At 40.2% G+C, this 19,102-nt stretch overlaps 1 protein-coding gene across 35 annotated transcripts in view; it reads left to right on the top strand.

Annotated features, from left to right (window-relative positions):
• Positions 1 to 15,533, top strand: part of TCF7L2 (transcription factor 7 like 2) — a 208,359-nt gene extending 192,826 nt beyond the window's left edge. For 6 of the 35 annotated variants that reach the window (XM_050958077.1, XM_050958074.1, XM_050958078.1 and 3 more), the window contains 4 exons: positions 5,681 to 5,729; positions 6,283 to 6,333; positions 8,119 to 8,191; positions 13,335 to 15,533. In XM_050958077.1, coding sequence (XP_050814034.1) covers positions 5,681 to 5,729; positions 6,283 to 6,333; positions 8,119 to 8,191; positions 13,335 to 13,770 — 609 coding nt within the window. In that variant the 3' untranslated portion in view covers positions 13,771 to 15,533. Of the gene's footprint in view, positions 1 to 5,680; positions 5,730 to 6,282; positions 6,334 to 7,457; positions 7,535 to 8,118; positions 8,193 to 9,010; positions 9,040 to 13,334 lie in introns of those variants that run through there. The other 29 variants (XM_050958081.1, XM_050958075.1, XM_050958076.1 and 26 more) reach the window with 14 other exon arrangements.
• The last annotated feature ends 3,569 nt before the right edge of the window (positions 15,534 to 19,102 follow it).

The following is a 19,102-nucleotide window of genomic DNA, read 5'->3' as shown; positions in this document are numbered from 1 at the left end:
AACTAACTGGTGGGATGTATTCAGGTTGATTTTTATTTATTTTCCCACTTAAGAAAGTCTGTTCACAGCATATGTACTGTTGTTAGCTGTCTGGTTCCCAACTTACTCCCCAGTCTTGCAAACACTCTTACTATTGAGTGTAGTGCTCTCCTCCATGAAAATTAAGCACTATGTCTGGTGTAAGTGTTTACAGAATTGAGTCCATAAATTCTTAACAGATTGGTAGCTGTTATAATCCTGGGGCTTGGTAGAAGCTTTAAATCCTCCAAACACAATAATGTAGTAATGCCCCTTCTTCCCATATTTGGGAAGTATTAGCGGGTTTACAAATCCTCGCATGTAAATATCAGAAGCAAAACGATAATCATTACAGCAGCCAGTTTTTGTTTAAAGAAATGTTACACAGGAATATGGTTACCAGATCTCTCTGTTTTAACATGGTTTTACTATAGTACAGAATGAGCATCATTACAACACCAGTGATGTCATTTCTAGTGATTTGATTAAATGGATTAAAATCTCTGATTACAACATATTTAACAGACCAGGCATGTCGATCACATGTTAATAATAAGAAAATTTGACAGGTGTGCCATTATTTTTGCAGGTGAATATACTTGGTTTGAGTATCAGATAAATGGTAACCACATTTCTCTATCTAGTTTGATGGATACATAAGTGGTCTGTAGCAGCCACCTCCCATATTTTTCTTTTGAACCATTCCTCCGCTGTTCGACTATTTTTTTTCTTTTCCCAGCGAAGGGCTATCAGAAGCCTAGCACCTACCAACAGATGAGAGATTAAGTTCTTATTTTCTTTTGTGTGGCCATTTCCACTGGGAAGCCCCAGGAGGATTACCAAAGGCTCATTTGGTAATGCGCTTCGTGATAGTACAATCCCAGTTTTCTCTAATGATTGATATGTCCCCCATATATGCATAAAATCTCCTCTTTCAAACTTAAGGCCCAATCCTGCAAACACTTACTGTTGAGTGTCATGCATTTCTCTACATCTGGTAGTAGTGTTTACAGGACTGAGCCCAAACTTCTTGTATGCAGTATAATTGTAGCTGTGTTGGTCCCAGGATATTAGAGAGACAAAGGGGGGGAGGTAATATCTTTTACTGAACCAACTTCTGTTGGTGAGAGAGACAAGCTTTCGAAACACACCAAGTTCTTTTTCTTTTTATCTGTGTATGAAAGATAATTCCCTCCTCCCAAAATCTTAACAGATTTGTAGCTATCACAACCATGTGGGTCGGAAGAAGCTTTAAAATCTCCTTACCCAATAATATAGTTGTTACGATATTTGAAAACGTCCAGGGCCATGATCCCGGAATGTGACTCTGGTGGAGTATTTCCTTGCAGAACTCATTGAAGATTTGGGGGCCAAGCCTATAAAACTGATGTCAATTACATTTAGTAAACTTTTTTGTTTGCTTGTTTTGCTGCTGTCTCCTTTGGGTCTAATCGGTTCCTGGGATAGCCAGAAACATTGCTCTGCTACTAATCATTTAAACTGCACACTTTGTGTATGGCTACATATCCCTGTATGTGCAGATGCACTCAGATGTGTACAGAACAGGCTAGAGAGTTCACAGTCTGCAACATAGTATGTGGTAGCAGTCGTTGTTATAGAATGCCAAATGTCTCTGTGCTAGAATAATGTTAGATTACCATTTTAATAACTATATTTGCCATTTGTGGTATCAAAATACTCTCATCTCCTCCCTCACAGCTGCCTTTATTCTCCAGCTCTTCCTCTCCTTTCTTCCTTGTCTTTCCATGCTCCCTGGGCATAAAACAATACTTGTGCATCCTCTTAGAGGGGGAGGAGAGGAGAGGTGTTTTCTTACGATCCAGAGGTAGTTCATTCCAGCTCCCCCACCAAAAACGCATCCTCTTTGGTAAGGACTGGACTGAGACCATCAGACCATAGGGCTGAGTAGTTCTTGGTACTTTGTAGTCTGATTTCCTCTTGGGAGTTCAATAAGGAGTAGAGGTAGGACCTGCCGTATGCTTAAAAGAGGTTTCAAGGAACGTTCATTCTGCTTTAGTGACTGTCGCTGACAGATGGGCATGTACAGTGTCTTAAATGTTTAGGACCTTTACATTTGTCCTCAGCATGTGAGCACTGAGAAACCCTTTCTTCTCAAGCTAAAAAGGACAGGATAAGAAAGCTGATGCTTTCCCAGCGGCTTGATGCTGTGTTCCCCCCTGACCTTCAGGGGGAACCTTGCTTTAGTAGGAGAGCTCAATAGCCTTGCATCACACAGACACATCTACAGGGGTTTGGGTATTTTTTTTTCTTTCTCTCTCTCCTTCGCTCCATTCAGAGTTCTTGGAGTTTTCCTCCCCCCTCAGGCTTTCTTTGGACAACAGGCCTTCCAGAGATCATGATGGGGGTGCCAAAGCTTGTTAAATCGTACCCCATCGTCAGCAATCTCACATCAAGCATTGACGCTTAGATACACAAAGCCCATCTCTTCAGAGATGCAAGCAGCTCATTCTAGCAGCTGCAGATTTCAGCCTCCTCTTCAGTTCAGGCGGATTTGGGGAATGCCTTGTCAGTGTCTCGTCAGTGTCAGAAGGCACATTCAGTCTTCCACATACTGATATGAGAAACTGTATCTCCTGTAGGCCTCAATATAGTCTATGGAGATACTCTATTTCGGGTATCTGGGATTCAGTGTTAGCAGGCCTCCTTTGTTTCTTCTGCACCCAGAAAGGATGGGGGGAAGTTTCTGCAAAGCCTGTGGATTTTGAACCATCAAGGCTAGGGGTGCTGTAACTTGGTAAATAGAGGCGCTTATGGGTAAACTTCCAACAAAGGGGTGGGATTTATCACAAAACTCTTGTGGGAAGTGTTGTGAATTTATGCTGCCTTTGAAAGCCGAGTCTATGCTACTCCTTTGGATGCTGAATGTGTCCAGCAACATCACCTTTGCTATTAACAGGAGAATCAGTATAAGAAAGTCCAATAGGCAGATGGACTTAGTTCTGGAGAGAGAAAGAGAACCTGCCAAAATAGACAGCAAGTGTTTTATATCCACATCTAGATCCCTTATAACCAGAGCACTTGCGTAGTGTAGAGATGGAAAAATCCTTGGACCTTGCCATCTCCAGTTGAGTAGAGTGATGAGGCAAAGAAGAGAAATGTGTCAGCTCTGAGGCACCTTAAGAGCTGCCATCTTTGTGATTTAAATGTATAATCAAATATCTTCTCATTGTGCAGAAATTTGAAATTAAATGTTTTTCCCTCTTCCTTTAAGAGATTGTGAAGGGACTCTGTTGGCGTCTTTTCTCCAGTGTTTATTAGGGTGGAACAGAGTTTCCCGAGCTCATGTTGATAAGGGACCAAAAATATCCTTGGCAAAAACATACTCAGCCATTTTAAATTATAGTTCTTTGATATCTGGCTTGAAGGCTTGGTACAGTTGGTATGAGGTCAGGTGGCTCAGAATCCAGTTCCTCTTTTTAGTGTGTTTACAAGCAAAGGAGGTGCTGGAGCAGACTCATGTCTGTGTCCGGGCTGACCCTTGTCTGATAGTGTTCTGATTTCTCAAACTGGAAAAAAAAACAAAAAAAACAAACCTTGAATTCTCTCTGAAACATACTGCAAAAATTAAATAAATCTCCTCTGGGGCACTTTTCAGTCTGTTAACCTATCCAAGTGCCTCTTGAGATAAGAATCACAGATGTACCGGCCTGGGTCAATAATCTGATTTCAGTTACAAATTGTAACAACAAATTCCGTTGTAAATCTGGAGCTACTCCACTGAGTGAAGTTACTTTGAATTTACATCAGTGTAAATGAAAGTGGAGTTTGAGCCCTGTCTTTGTGTGTGATGTATTGCCTCTGGACTGCTTAGAAAGGTGTCGCTTCTCTGTTCCCAAAGTCTTCGGGTGTCGTGACTGGAATGGCACCAGCAGTGCTCTGTTAAAGAGATGGCCCCTAAAGTTTTACCTAAAGTATAGCCAAAGATAGCAACCCACCTCTGAAAATCGCTTGAGATGTGACTGAGATAATTCCCCAATAGCAGTAACTTGGCCACAGAATTACAGGCATATCCGTTAAAACTGCCTGCACACATAGCCTTCCCTATCAGCAAAAGGTTCTCCCGAACAAAACTGTACCTGTGACATCCAAGAGAGCAGAGTGACAGTTTACTACCAGACCAGGCAAGGAAAGACAAGTTCGGAGGCCCTTTGCCAGGAGCCCTACAGGATTTTTAAACTCCAGCTTCAAAAGAACGTTCACATTTTTGCTTCTTACAAGTAGAACATAAACATCTTAGAGGAGATGCTGAGCTAAACCCCCAAAATTAACCACTTAGATGGGCGCCAGACCAAGTTACTGAAGAGTAACTGTTCCATGTCTAGAAGAACTTTCTGTCCTCCCCTTAGATGTAGCCAGGCCTTCAGAAGCACTGCAAGGTTCCTACTTTGAGAACATACAGCTTGTTTCCTCTTGGCCACGGGAGACTTCTGGTCTTAGTGATTACCTCGTGTCTTTTCACCAATTGCTCTTACTCCTGCTTCTTCCAAGATCACTGTGCTGCTTCTAGACAACTCTACTGGCCTGGAAATCATTGCTTGGGTATCCAGAGACTCAAGAAAGAATCCTATTCCCCCTTGCTCCAGCCTTGAGACTCTTCGAAGTCTTTGTATTGCTCTTCAAGCTGTATCTCTCAATGCTGAGGGATACATAGGGAAGGAAAGATTACTTACTAGAGAAGAGATCCCTTTTTCCGGACCATAGTCAGCCTTTACAACAATCCCCTTGTCAAAATAGTAATTAGGTTTCTACAAGATTCATAGTAGCATTGCAGTCATGGTCTGACCCATGCTGTTTGAGGTGAGTATAAGAAGAGCAAAAAATCCCAACCACCACCCACCTCATCCTCTTGGATTTTGACAGCACACGACAAGTTACTTATTGGAAAGTACTGTTTGGGAAAGGACCTACGGTTAGTAAAACCCTACAGTTCCTTGGTTTTTCCATGGGGCAGAATCTGTAGACTGTCTTAGATAAAGCATAGGTTTGATTTTATTTTCCCCTTGACTACCATTGCTGGGTTCCTAAACCAGCACTCTTGCATGTTAGCTTTTCCATGTCAGTATGGCTCCCTTCCGTATTTTAAGTCACTTTTTGCAATAGAGGAGCCCTCAATGTCCAAGTCTGAGCTCTCTCTCTCTCCATTGTTCTCAACATGAACATGTGCCAGTGAGCATTATGCCACCTTGAGGATACCACTCTACAAGGTTTTGGCCCATTCCAGGCATTGGGGATGTCTGGCAGAGGAAAGTGAGGTGTCAGATTTATTACCTCGTGCTGACATAATAAGTTGCTCCTTCTAGCCCTCATTCCTTTGCTCGACCACTTACAGCGCTTTGTGGACGCTGCCTTCACACTTCAGGCTGTGGTGAAGCTGCTTTGCAACTAGAATAAAGGGCTAAGAACAAGGTAAGCAGGCAGAACTGGACACATGGCTCTCTCACTTCCCTAGCTTCCCTGAGATGAGCAAGAGCCACAAGTGTGCTCCTTCGTTCAGTCTGCCATGCAGTGATTCGTAGCCCTGTTGGGTGAGCTTTCAGGACAGTCCTCCCTCATGCCGCTCTGCCTTGTCTTACAAAAAGGGTTCTTACAAATCCTTTCTATTTGTGTATATTGCATACAGGGAAAGAAGAAGAAGAGGAAAAGGGATAAGCAGCCAGGAGAGACCAATGGTAAGTAAAATAAGTCAATATACCTTGCTTAGTGAAACAGTGGAGTATCCAACCTTCTGTTCCTAGGTTTTGGGGAAGGAGGGAGGAATGGGCTTCTCCTGGCCTCTTTGGCAGCTGATCCCTATTGTAGTCAGCCTTTTATTTTTGTTTAATGTATTTTAATTAATTGCCTATTACTACCCTTCTAAAACTAGTAACCAAATCACTGCATGTAAAGCATTTTGTGAAGTTAGTTGACTTTGTTCTTAATAATTACAAAGCCATTAACTTCAGAAGCAGAGTTGTAATGCCTGTGCCGTTGTTATAAAGTTGTGCGCTTATTTTGTGCGTGTGTGTGTGTGCGTGCGCGTATGTGTTTGGTATTAATGTGGGCTGTACCTGTGTGTTCTGATGCATGCCTTACAGTGGTAAATCGCGCCCATTTTAAATTAAGGAGGTTTGCCATTCTCTGTAGGCAATTAGAAATACTGCATAGGCAATCTCATAGACAATTTTGCAGAAGCCCTGATTAAATTTTTTTGAAGCCATTGTATAATTTGTTCTTTTTTTTCAGAACACAGCGAATGTTTCCTAAATCCTTGCCTTTCACTTCCTCCGATTACAGGTGCTAATGTCATTTTGAGTCATTTTAAATAGTTTATAAACTGCTTTTTAATTTTTTTCCTGCCATTATAGATTTTAACATTAAACACTTATGACATTAAATGGGGAAAAAAGTCCACACGTTTTTACAGTATATATCTATATAATATGTTTGGTAGTATTTTTTTTAATTTTGTTTTTGTTTTTATTTTTTTTTGTTACATTGCTATTCAATAATAATACAGTAAAAAATAACTCAAGAGTTGTACTAACTGTGCAAATTGAATATGCAGTATTTCTTTAAAGAGACTGATAAAGAATAGAAGGAAATCAGTAATGAACCTCCTTAATCTAATGGCATTTTTCACGGCTCCCACTAAGTCTTCTCACATCAGCATGCCTACGCAGTATGGTTTTTTTTGTTTGTTTTTTTTTTAAATTTCATTTGTTTTTTGTTTGGTTGGTTATTTATTTATTTTGCCTTTCTGTTCAAGACTATCCATCACAGTTCACTAGCTTGACTAACTCGGCGCATTTCCCCATGCTTTACATTTATTTTCTGGCTGATGCTAACATGCCATTCTGCAGTCTGCTTCTTCTTATCCATTCTTTTTTCTTTCTTTCTTTCCTTCTTTTTTTTGGAAAAAAATATTAAAAAACTAAAATTAAAAAAATGAATGTTATTCTAAAAGCTGCATTATCCCAATAGATCCATTTGTTTCCTTTCTCTTTTTTTTTGTGTTTGTCTGATTGAAGAAAAAAGCATGTTCAAGAGCTAACCTCCATACGTAGCTTCTTTTTTCTTCCTTCCCCTGTCCCCCCAAAAAGAGAAGAAAATATGCCAAAGAACCATCATTTTAAACCAGTCACTTCCCTCCGTTGTTTAAATGAGAAGAGACAGTCCTTTACAAAGGGATACTGCAGCTTTAATTGCAACAGCTAATTTCAAGAGTTGAATAAGAATGTGATTATCACGATTTTTTAACTTTTAAATTGAACGTCAATATTTTGCGATTAATAATGAGGTCATTGATTTTTATTCCCTTTTTTATTTTTATTTTTTTTTATTTTTCTCTTTTCTCTTTTTTTTCCCCTTTTCTCTCTCTCTCTCCTTTTTCTGCTCGCTACTTTCTTGAACTCATTCAGACCTGAGCGCTCCTAAGAAATGCCGAGCGCGCTTTGGCCTTGATCAACAGAATAACTGGTGCGGCCCCTGCAGGTGTGTATAGTTTTCCCAGACTCGCTATGGCTGGTTTGCAGCTGGTTTATTTGGTACTTTCCCCCCTTTTTTCCTGCCTTGTTGCTTTGTAGCTCTGTGTTGTGATCTAGAAGACACAAGGGAGTGGGACGCTGCCGTGAATTATCGTCTCTCTGAAAGGGTTTTGCCTTTTTTCCCCCCTCTTTCCTTGCTGCTGCTAGCCAAAAACCCACTGTAAAACAGCATCAGCCTAAGCATATCTGATCCATGACTGCAAACACAATCCCGCCCTCCCAACCTTCTCTCAAGGAATGTTGCATACTCTGAACATATCCAAGGCCCTTTGATAATGCAGACATTGAACGTGTTACAGACAGTGGGCTGAGTGAAGCAAATGCACAACAGTGTAACCATTTTAGGGGTTTTTTTGTTTGTTTTCTTTGGCTCATTGTGGAAGCCCTCTTCCTTTCATACCAAGGGTATGAGGGGAGATTATCAAATAAAACTGACACGATTAAAGAGAAACGTAGCTGTAGCTAAGATTTCACATCCAAATGAGCTCTATCCACCATTGTGTTTGTATTTTTTGTGTTTACCTTATGCTAACAGATGCAAATACTCCAAAGAAGTGTCGGGCATTGTTCGGGCTTGACCGACAGAGTTTATGGTGCAAACCATGCAGGTACACTACCCAATTAGGCCTTTGGGGAAATAAAAGCATTCTGTCCTCTCAGTGCATTTGTGTGATTTATTTTTTTTTAACCTTTTCCCCCCACTCTTCCCACCTTTTCTCTCCCACAGCATCAAATGCTAATAATCTTTGATTCTCAAAATTTAATTGCTAAATTCTCTTGCTGATTTAATACCATTTCTTCTCTTTCTTTACCAATAACCTTTCCCTGGTGGTAGAACTGGGAACAAGCAAACCCTGAGGTACATAAAACTGGCACTGTCCAGGCAGTCAGCAAAATGAATGCTTAGGTGGACATTTACACTGCATTTGAATGTGTGGGTGTCCACTGTCTCCAAAGGGTTAAAAGATTCTGTGATCTGCAGCACTGGTGTTTTCATCACAATTGTATGTAAAAAACAAGCCAGTGTTTACAGCTTATATTGTACTCGTGCTGTTAGCCTATTTGCAAAATTTAAAAATTTACAGCTCAATCCTGAAAATATTTCTGTAACATATCTATATTTTCTAACACCATTTTTCTGAAATTCTGGAAAGTGTAACCCAGCAAAGTGAGCTGTAAACACATGAGCTCTAGAGAAAATGAATAGCAGCTTTGGTAGGACAGTTTTCAGGAAGTAAAAGGCACCTAGCAACCCAAATTTCGACAGTCCATGTTCTACTGCGGGTTTATATCAAATCTGCAGTTCCATGGATAACTCAGAAGGTACTTGTTTCTTGGTGGAGGGTTGCCAACTACTTCTATTTCTCATTCCCTTTCCATAATGACCGCATTTGGTTAAATTTGTTGTTTCTTTGTTCTGATACAAGCAGTCTTTGAATATGGAATATTATGATGGTAGGTATTTCAACCAAAACCACACTCTGTATGTAGTGCTCCCTCTCTCACCTTTCCTGCTTATTTGTGCCCTTGCCATTTGCTTCATCTCATTTAGAAGATAGACTAGTTGTTCATGTATTATATGCATGCACACACTCCTTTTGATTTCCTCGATGCCAAGCACAAACATGGATTGACAATGTACCGTGTGTCTAACCATTAAGCTAAGCGAAGGCTCATAAAATATCTTTAAACGATTGCATTGTTCCCCATTTGGTGAATTATAAGCTCCATTAGAAGCATGCTCAGTACTGTGAGTTGTGTGTGAAGTGCAAAGACAATTGTGTTAAATGTCAATGTCAATACATACATTCAATACCTTTTGAAAACAGCAGTTTAAAATGCTTTATAAAGGGGGAGGAAATCCAATCTAGAGGTGCTGGATAGCCACTTACACTGTGAAGAAGTAGAAGACTTGAATCTTATGTCGCTAAAGACACTTATAATGTGTTTAATTAAACTTATACCGTGATTAATTTAGTAAACGGTGTCAATAGATACTTCTGTAGTCTAGAGATAATGTGTTTGATTATGTGTCAAACTTTGTATGCTGAGTGATTATAAGAACTAGCTCTGCATCGTGTTTGTGTCTCTTATCATTCTCTGTCCACTTATGTCAACATCATACTATTAAAGCTACATTTTATCATTAAAGGGGCTTTTCAACTGAGTTATAGGATTGTCAGTTTGGCAGCGCATTAGTTGTGTGTGATGAGAAATAAGCCCTTTCTTGTCTTAGTTTTTTGCCTTAGATTATTTCAGTTTTATTCAAAAATACTTGCTGCAGGTCAACCCTTATTGTAAGCATTGCCTGGGACAACACCTTTTAATGATATAGCTCCTCGCTTTATATTTATTGACTCTTTTATTTTGCGTGTATTGTGGCATTTTCTCATGAGGCAGTATATAGGTCTCTGCATTTCTTGTTCTGTTGCTAACCATTGTAGCTTCTTGTTTACAGAGTGTTAGTTTTCTGTAGTGGATCTTTGAGAGAGAGGCTATAAGATATGCAGTCTGATAACGGGGCAGAAACTGAGATATCTTTAGTCATAGTAGGTGGAAACCAGCAAACCCTTGTCATTATCCATGGCAATCCATCCTTTTGTTTCTGGTAACAGCAATGTTATTAGTTTTCAAGATGCTGTTTTAGGGCCAATTTTACTTCAGGTATAAAAGAGCATGCTATGTTAACTCCAGTAACAATATTTATATAGCTCTTAACGGTTTCAAAACATTACATGTACTCTATTCCTCACAATATACTTGTGAGATGGTAAATAGTAGTATTATCCCCAATTTATAGACAGAGAAACCGAGGACACACCACGAGTTTGCATCAGAGACGGGATTAGAACTCAAGACCTAGCTCTGTGTTCTTTCCCTCAAGCCACAATTACTCCCTTGAGTAAAGTTGTGCTCATTTACACCTGTGGTGAATTTGGCACTTTATCCTTTGTTTGTAACTAGTTATTGGGATGTTCTGTGCTGTACAAATATACACAAAAAATACACTGTTGTGGCCCAAAGAGCCAGTTGAACATGGAAAAACTAGTTGAAGCCACGCATAATATTACAGGGGAAACTGAAGTTAGAGCAAGGCCTCTCTTTAAACAGGAAGGTTTTTGTAAATGGGTTTGTAGACTTACTGTAATAGTAAGAATTGAACTTTTAACAGAAGTTGGGAGAAACATAATGCTAAAATACTGAAAATGAAAGGCATTTGATTTAATTTTTCTGGGGCAGAATTTGACTTTAGAAAGGGTATTAACATCTGAGCCAAGAAGACCTTTCACACCTGTGGTTCCCTGACCACATTCTGCTTTGCCATGAGATGCTCTGGATCTTACTCTCAACCATAGGCCAAAAGTCAAGCTAGTATTAGAAAAAAGAAAAGCCCAGAGTTGATCAGACAGAATATGAGCGCAATGGACCCACGTCAGCAATGGTTTGATAATAAGTAATCCCAGCACCTCATAAGAGCTGCTGTGTATAAGGCAAGCAGAATTTGAATCCTCCATGTGCTGGGAACTGAGATTTCTGGCTACCTGTGACCCTCCTTAAACATTAATGCCTGCTTTTCCACATAGTTGTTAGCCATGGCAGTTCCGAAATGTGGCATCATGCCCAATGTCCAGCTGTGGTACAGAAAAGCCCGGGTTTGAATTGTGGATACAATAGCATTGCACAATTTCAGTTTAGAAACCGAGTAATGTGGAACTAAATGGGGTATTTTGCAGGGGGGAGGGGGCAAGGGAAAAGTCAGATCTAATCCATACCAATTAATGCAGTTACTGTTAACACCACAGGTTTCCAATGTTATTTGACAGAGGAATTTAGCAAGGTTCTGTTTAGAGCCCACCAAATTGCTTTTTCCATCTTTTAACTTTGCCCTAATAAAGCATGGTTTGCTGCCTGACAGCTTCACTTTTTCTTTCTTCTCTTGTTCTTTTTTTCTCTCACCCCTCCCCCCTCTTTTCGTGTGTCTGTCTTTTACATTTTTAAGTGCATGAATGTCTTAGTTTTTAGCATGTATTGATCTGCAGGCTAACGTGGTTAAAACTCTCATAGCCCTAACCATTTACCTTTCTGTGTGGAACTTTGAGCAGAACCTCAGTCTGTTTGACTCTGGGAAGGGAGTGTTATGACATAGAAATCTGCCAGCCCCCTCCTTGAAGCAGGTGTGAGGTGGGGTATCATACCAGACAATATCTTTTTCCGTGACCCAGAAGGTCAGATCCAGCTCTGGGAGATAGCTTATTTTTCCCACCTAGATTGACAGAACAAAATACCCCTTGGGCCAAATCCACCATTGATACTAGAGGATGCAAATCCATTTACTTGAATGGAGTTGCTTAGATCTGGGAGAGAATTCACCCACTGACATTGAGATTCCATGCATAATAAGTTGGGAAACAAATCCTTAGTTCTGTTCCTCTCCTTTTGCCAATCATTGCCGAGTCGCTTAACTGTTCTGGCGTATCCAGTGGAATTAGTTCGAAATGCATTCTGTCATTTCTTTTCTTTTTTGTAAAGCTCAGCTGACTTTATCGGAGAGGTTGATGAACTTTGTCAAATGAATCACATGGTGTGATACCGGTTTTAGCACTTTCCGTAGAAAAACTCTGTTGTGTGGCTTGACTTTCAGAGTCACTTTGGCCACTAAATTTCAGTCTGTGAGATGCTTTAGTGGTGTACCTAATTCTTTTTTATCCTGCATATATCTGGCAAGAGAAACATTCTGAAACTATCCTTTTTTGATTGTGGCTCCAAAATGGGCGGTGAAGGGTGCGGAGTGGGAGGGAAAAAAGGAGAAATTATTTTTGTTGGCTTGGTGGTTTTTTTCCGTTAGCATTTCTTGTGAGACTCCCATAATTCCTGGTGTGAATTGAGTTCTGTGTTGCTCCTCATCTTTTTAGCTGTTGTTGTGCTGTTCACTTACTGAGATTGAATCCTGCTTTGAAGTTACATGAATGGCCTCTCAAAGGAATATTCCCCAAAATACATAAAAACAACCCAGAATACCTACTCCTTCCCAGCAAAACAAAAAAATAATTTTAAGCCACAACCTGCAGGCCATACAACCAGTTATTCTTGTTATTTTGCATCATTTTCTGTTTATCTTGTTCTTCTTCTGTTTTTTTTTTCATTGTTTTGTTTATATTTCCCTTCCTTTTGTTCTTCCTATTACATTTCCTTTCTGTCTGACTCTGGATTTGGTGTGGTTCTTAACAGAAACAAAAGCATAAGCAGTAGTCCACAGCTACTGCTGCCTCGGGAAGGTGGTGTATCTCAGAGCCTTTAGATCAGTCACTTAAAAGCAGCCTTTGGGTGCATGGCGCTACAGTCAGCTTTTTAAAATTTGATAAAGGCCAATGTGGATAAATTATTAGCTCTCTAAAATTTTTAGTTGATCCGGGTTAAATTTTTGTGGGGAGAATTGACCTTTTTAGGAAAACAAGTTTATAGAGTAGTATATTGGGCTAGAAGAACTTGATCTGAACCTTGTTAATAAATAGCCTGAACAGGAGAACAGAGAGAGAATCTATATCGTCTCCAAGTCTGGTAGCAGAAAGTCCAATTCCTTAGAGGATTTAGTGGCTTATACACACCAAGCAACATTTTTAAGCACCGTGCAGGCTTGGGTGTAACCTGTTCAGAGCTCAGGGTAGTTTATTGATGGCTCATTGCTTTAGATACCTTTCTCCATTAGCGTTTTTGCCCTTTATTCACAGATAACTCTCTCCCTGTTTCTAGGAGAAAAAAAAAGTGCGTTCGCTACATACAAGGTGAAGGCAGCTGCATCAGCCCACCCTCTTCAGATGGAAGCTTACTAGACTCTCCTCCTTCTTCTCCTAACATGCTAGCCTCCCCCACAAGAGACTCAAAACCACAGACTGAACAAACGCAACCTCTCTCGCTCACATTGAAACCCGACCCGCTGGCACACCTCTCCATGATGCCACCACCGTCGTCCTTAGTCCTGACCGAAAGCTCCGCTAGCAAGCCCAGCGCCCTGTCTGCTACTAATGGTCAGAATGGGCAATTGGATCATCCACCTGCCACTTTACAGCCGTCAGCAGCACCATCCTCATCGTTAGCACAACCTTCAACATCCTCCTTGCATTCCCGTAATTCTTTGGCTGGGACGCAGCCCCAGCCGCTATCACTTGTAACCAAGTCTTTAGAATAGCGTTAGCCTCTGTAGCCCTTGCTTTTTTAAAAATTGTGTTGGGGGTTTTTTTTGGTTCTTTTTGTTTGTTTTTTAATTTTGTTTTATTTTTTAATTGATGCCATATGGCTACATTAGTTGATGTTTATCGAGTTCATTGGTCAATATTTGACCCATCGTTATTTCAATTTCTCCTTTTAAATATGTAGATGAGAAAAAGCCTCATGATTCTGCCAAAATTTTTATCAGCAGCTGTTTAAAGTCTTTGTAGCGTTTAAAAAAATATATATATATACATAACTGTTATGTAGTTCCGATAGCTTAGTTTTAAAGACTGATTTTAAAAAATAAGAAAAAAAAAAAGCAATTTTGAAACAGCCCTTGCAGAAGGTGTTGGTTCTTTATTATTTGTATTAAATACGAGCTTGCGAACCAATCATGTTACATCTGGTTTTTAAACCTTTAAGGGCACAACGAATGCAGTGCCGCTACATTTTTTTTCTTCCTCGTATGAAACAACTTTTATTGTGATGTTACTTGTTATTGTTTAAATGTACAGAAACAAAAGGGTTAAAATGTGTTAATAAACCTTGTTCCATGGTGTTGTTCTTTTTGGGGGAGGGAGTGCTACTCAACAATTAAAAGTATCACAACGCTATTGGACCAGTAGTATTTATTGCTTTAGAGATTGCTTGTTGTATCTGTATGTTGTCCATTTTTAAATATGTTTTTTCCCTTTTTTTCCTTGAAACATTGTATAAAGTTTTTTTTTTCCTTAGTGTAAGCATCTTATATATAACAACTCATTTGTACAAGGTTTTTAAGTTTATATATAAATGTGTATATATATATTTTTTCGGGGGCGCGGGGTTTTGTTTTGATTTTTTTTCCTGTATGACACACAGTTGCCACCAAATGGACATTTGCAGATGCATTTTAAAGGATCAATAGTGTAAAAATAAATAAATGAAAAACAAAAATTGCTTTAAAAGCCATTACACATACAAAAAGACTTGAACAATTAGCAAGGGACTTTTTAGCAACGCTGTTTGAAAAATAGCAACGGCCAAGTGTCTCTCATTCAGAACTGCAATTGAATCCCCTGCGACATTAGAACTGTAGGCCATGTGCAAAATTTTTATGTGCCAAAATTCTCAGTGACTTAACTTTCTCCCAACGACTTTAATTTTTTTTTAAATGCTGTAATTTTTTTGTTCATCATGTTTTGCTGTGATGTTACATAGGTAGATATGTATGTAGTTTTAATGTCACCTATAACAGACGTGTTTGGTAGCAGATTGTCCGGAAAGCATTTAAAACGAAGAGGTATAAACCCTTAAGGGCCAAATTCTGTATATTAGATTACTCATAAAAGGAAAATCGGACTGCCACTTTTATGTACACTTACTACATACAGGTAGGTAGCAAACTTAAACAAAAAAAAACCAAGGCATGTTGATGTTGCAAAAAAAAAAAAAAAACGCTGTATAAAGCTGAAAAATTGTTCATCTGTTCATTCAGTGCCATTGTAGTTGACATGAAGCGATTGTAAAACTGTCTCAGATTTTTCTCGGGTTTATTAAGATGCTAACTATAACATTTTTTGTGAATACTTTGAATGTTTCCTAACAGTTGTGATGTTACTGTTCCGTTTTATGCTCTTATTCCGATTTTCATTTTTAATGGTTTGGAAGCCATTTTTGTAATGAATAAATGTTCATGCTGTACAGTATCTGTAGCATGCAGTTCTGGATTAATAAAAGCAACTTAGTATGTGCAGAGAACGACTTGTCAACTCATTTCTGTGTTGATTGCATTTTATTGTGGTCAAGCAGGTTTAAAATGGGGACTCACTTTGCATGTGTCTGAGAAGAGCTGGATGAAATGATTTCAAAATTTCAACAAATAAATGACAACAAAATTCTGGTGTTCATTAACTTTTTACTGATTTTCAGCCTACTCCACTCATGGGAAATATTTTTGATTTGTATAATGCCATTGTAGCTGAATTCCTGTAATTGTTCATTTCAGTGGACAAAGCCTTTTCCTTGCTCAACAAACTGGTGCGTGTGGACGGTGCGTGGATGGGTGTGTGAAACAGCAGTGAAATCACGTTTATGTTAAGCAATTAGCTCTTTGCTGGCATTATACAATGAATAAATAATAACATGAACTGAAAATAATGTTATTCTCCCATTTGATTCTGACAATTGGAGGGAAAGATAGGTCTGATTTGTTATACGTTAAAAGCAAACTCCATATGCTCAGCCCAGCAATCTAGTGATTCATCAGGTCAGTTTCACGTCATAGGGGATGAAATTTCCCTAATTGAGACTGACGTGGTACACATGCATAAGACCGTGTTCTGCCCATTTGCACAACACTGACATGAACTGATGATGCGTGTTTGAAAGAAAAAAGGTTTTGGTTACAATAGGCATTTTGAGCACTTTGGCTGATTACTACAATTCGGTGGGAGTAACTCCCAGGTTCTACTGTTGCTTAAAAAAAAAAAGTAGTTTCCAGCTTGCCCCAGCATTCGTTTCTGTCAATCAAAAAACAAAAAGAACCGAAGAATATTTTCAAGAGTGTTCAGTATCCAGCAGAGAAAATAGCAACGCTGGATCCTGAGTGCTTTTGAAAATCTCACCCCTCATTCCTAAACACTGTCAGTTTTCTATGATAGTCCAGCGCTAAAGCAAGATTTTTTGGAGAGGAAGGAATTTTTGTGCTCTTGTTTTAGAGTCTCATGTGAGAATTTGATCCCCAAATTTTCCCACTGCTGATAGTGCCAGCACTGGCAGGAGCGATGAATCCTGGTATTTTTACCACCATTAGTTAAATCGGCAAGTTTATCCAGAGTGAAATTACTGCCAGTGCACCACTTAAGTCTCTCAAAATGGGGCTCGAGTAGAACTTAGATGGTCACATAGCCATCTTGCTGGCCCTCTGCCTAAGGGAGAAGTGCGGCCTATGAGAAAGGGTTCTGAACTTTCTTTGTTGGGCTGAGCAATTCAAGCACAGAGCGTGGGCCCATTTCTACCAACTTTTCCTCCCAGAAGGCATTCTTAGACAAGTACACCCTCACTGCTCTCAAAGCAGCTATCCATAGAAGCAAGACTTTGCAGTATATTGCCTTTGCTCGTTCAGCTGTTCTGTAGATAAGAGAATACATGTATATGCATGTGCGTGGCTGAATGTGTATTTAAATATGGCTGTTGAGGCTTTCAAAGCCGACCAGTGATTATACTCTCCATTAAAATGTCAGTGAGAACGGTGTGGCTAAATCCCCTACTCATCTGAAATAGCTGCCATTATCGTGGCTAGAATATTATCCTGAAGAGAATTGTGAAGGTGAGATTCTCATAACACACCAGTCGGTGGAATTGCATATTACTTAGCTCTTCTACGGGTGCTTTTATTCCGTTGACCTCCAGGCACTGTACAAAGGAAGGGGAAGTATTCGTTTATAAGGTGGGGGAAACTGAGGTGCACTGCGGTGAAGTAGCCTGTCCAAGGTCACTCACAGAGCCAGGAATAGAATTTGGTGTGCTGACCCCTGTCCTAGACCTACTAGACCCTGCTGCATCCGTTTGCGGGTAACTCATCTGCTTACCCGGTGTGACTCAGCCTGAAGTGTGCTGGGGTGTTATCAAGAGCAAAACCAAAATCCATTAAGGCAACAGTTTAATCTGACTCTGATTGCCTAATTGCTTTCTATGATACTTGTTCTCTAAGGAAAATATCTGTTCCCTCTTTGAAAGAAAGGAAGAGCCCTTTTTCTGAAGAACGCTGACCCACACCCCCCCTAAAGCCTAAATTGGAGAGACACTCAATCTGCTGGCTAGAGAATGAGTTTGCCCTGCTTGAACAGGGAGGTGCTGGTACGAGTCTCTCCAGAGATTTAAACTGAGTATTTAGTGCTTCTAATTCCTTTAGTTGTCGCTGTTGGAAAAAAGGGGTTAATCCCATAAAGCCGTGCAGCAGCCAGCATTGTTTCTGAAGCTGACATTGCTAATAATAGATCATAAAAAGTGTGTGTTGAATTTTGGCATGTTTCCTTCTAAAGGGATTAATGCAAAGCAGCAAACCCCCTTTTGTGGTTATGTACATTTGAGTTCCCTTTTTCCTGTGGGTCCAGGGCCTGATCTTGCTCCCATTTGAGGTCCATAGAAAAACTCCCATTGACTTCATGGGAACAAGATCAGACCCTACTCTTTCCCTTCCTTCCCCTTCCAGACTTGTATATAAAGCTGAAGGCGTTTCCTCATGTGCAATCTGCCTCCAGCCTGGTTCAGTTGTTGAAGCTGCATTCCAGTATTGGTGAAACCATATTTATTTCCATGTTTGTGAAAGAGACGTCACCACCCATGACTGCAAGAATCTGATGCATCTGAAACACATAAAATGCCAAACCTCACTACAGTTGGTAGCCAGGAAATTGAACATGATGCTGGAATTACTGTCCAGCTACACAAGGGTTTGGGGGAGGTTTTTTATGTTTCAACTCCTCCTGGAACACAACCATACATCAGCCAAACACATGTGCTATATCAGTGCTGAGGATGGCTGCTCTCTTCCAGTATGAAATACGGCACTCCAGGGAGGTCTTTGAGAACCACGGTTCAAAGAAGATGCCATCAAGGTATGATTCATGTATTCAGCAAAATGGGGGTTTTTTTGCTTGCTGTTTTGTTGGCAACTTTTTGAAAAGCTAAGCCCAGAATCTGATCCTGGACACAGTGGTTTTCCTCATGTGCCCCCCATGAGAGAGGCACCATGCACAACGGTGTTGCAGAGGTCTCGTGTGTGGTGGGCTAACTGGTTTTGGGGTATATATCTGACGTGTTGAGGGAAACCATCATATAGATTTTGGAAACAAAGAACATAGGTCATAATTAAGTATTATCCCCCAGATCCTGAGAGAGAGCTCTTCAAACAATTCAGGCAGGCACTGTTGATATTTCTCTCGGTCATTTTACATCTAAGGGCATGTCTACACTTACCACCGGAGCGATCGATCCAGCGGGGGTCGATTTATCGCATCTAGTGAAGATGCAGTAAATAGACTGCCGAGCGCTTTCCCGTCAACTCCGGTAGTCCACCAGAGCGAGAAGCATAGGTGGAGTCGACGGGGGAGCATCAGCGGTCGACCTGCCACAGCGAAGACACCGCGGAAAGTAACTCTAAGTACGTCGACTCTACCTACATTATTCACATAGCTGAAGTTGCATAACATATCGATTTCTCCCCCCCCCCCCCCCACAATGCAGACCAGGCCATAGAGTTGGCTGCATTTTTTGTCTGGGTAAAATTCACCTCTATGACGAAAATCTGCTCAAGGGCTTGAGGA

Source organism: Gopherus flavomarginatus, chromosome 6 (assembly GCF_025201925.1).
Source record: "Gopherus flavomarginatus isolate rGopFla2 chromosome 6, rGopFla2.mat.asm, whole genome shotgun sequence".
NCBI classification, from domain to species: Eukaryota; Metazoa; Chordata; order Testudines; family Testudinidae; genus Gopherus; species Gopherus flavomarginatus.
Note: the sequence above shows the minus strand (reverse complement) of the source record. Positions and strands in the feature narration are given on the sequence as shown.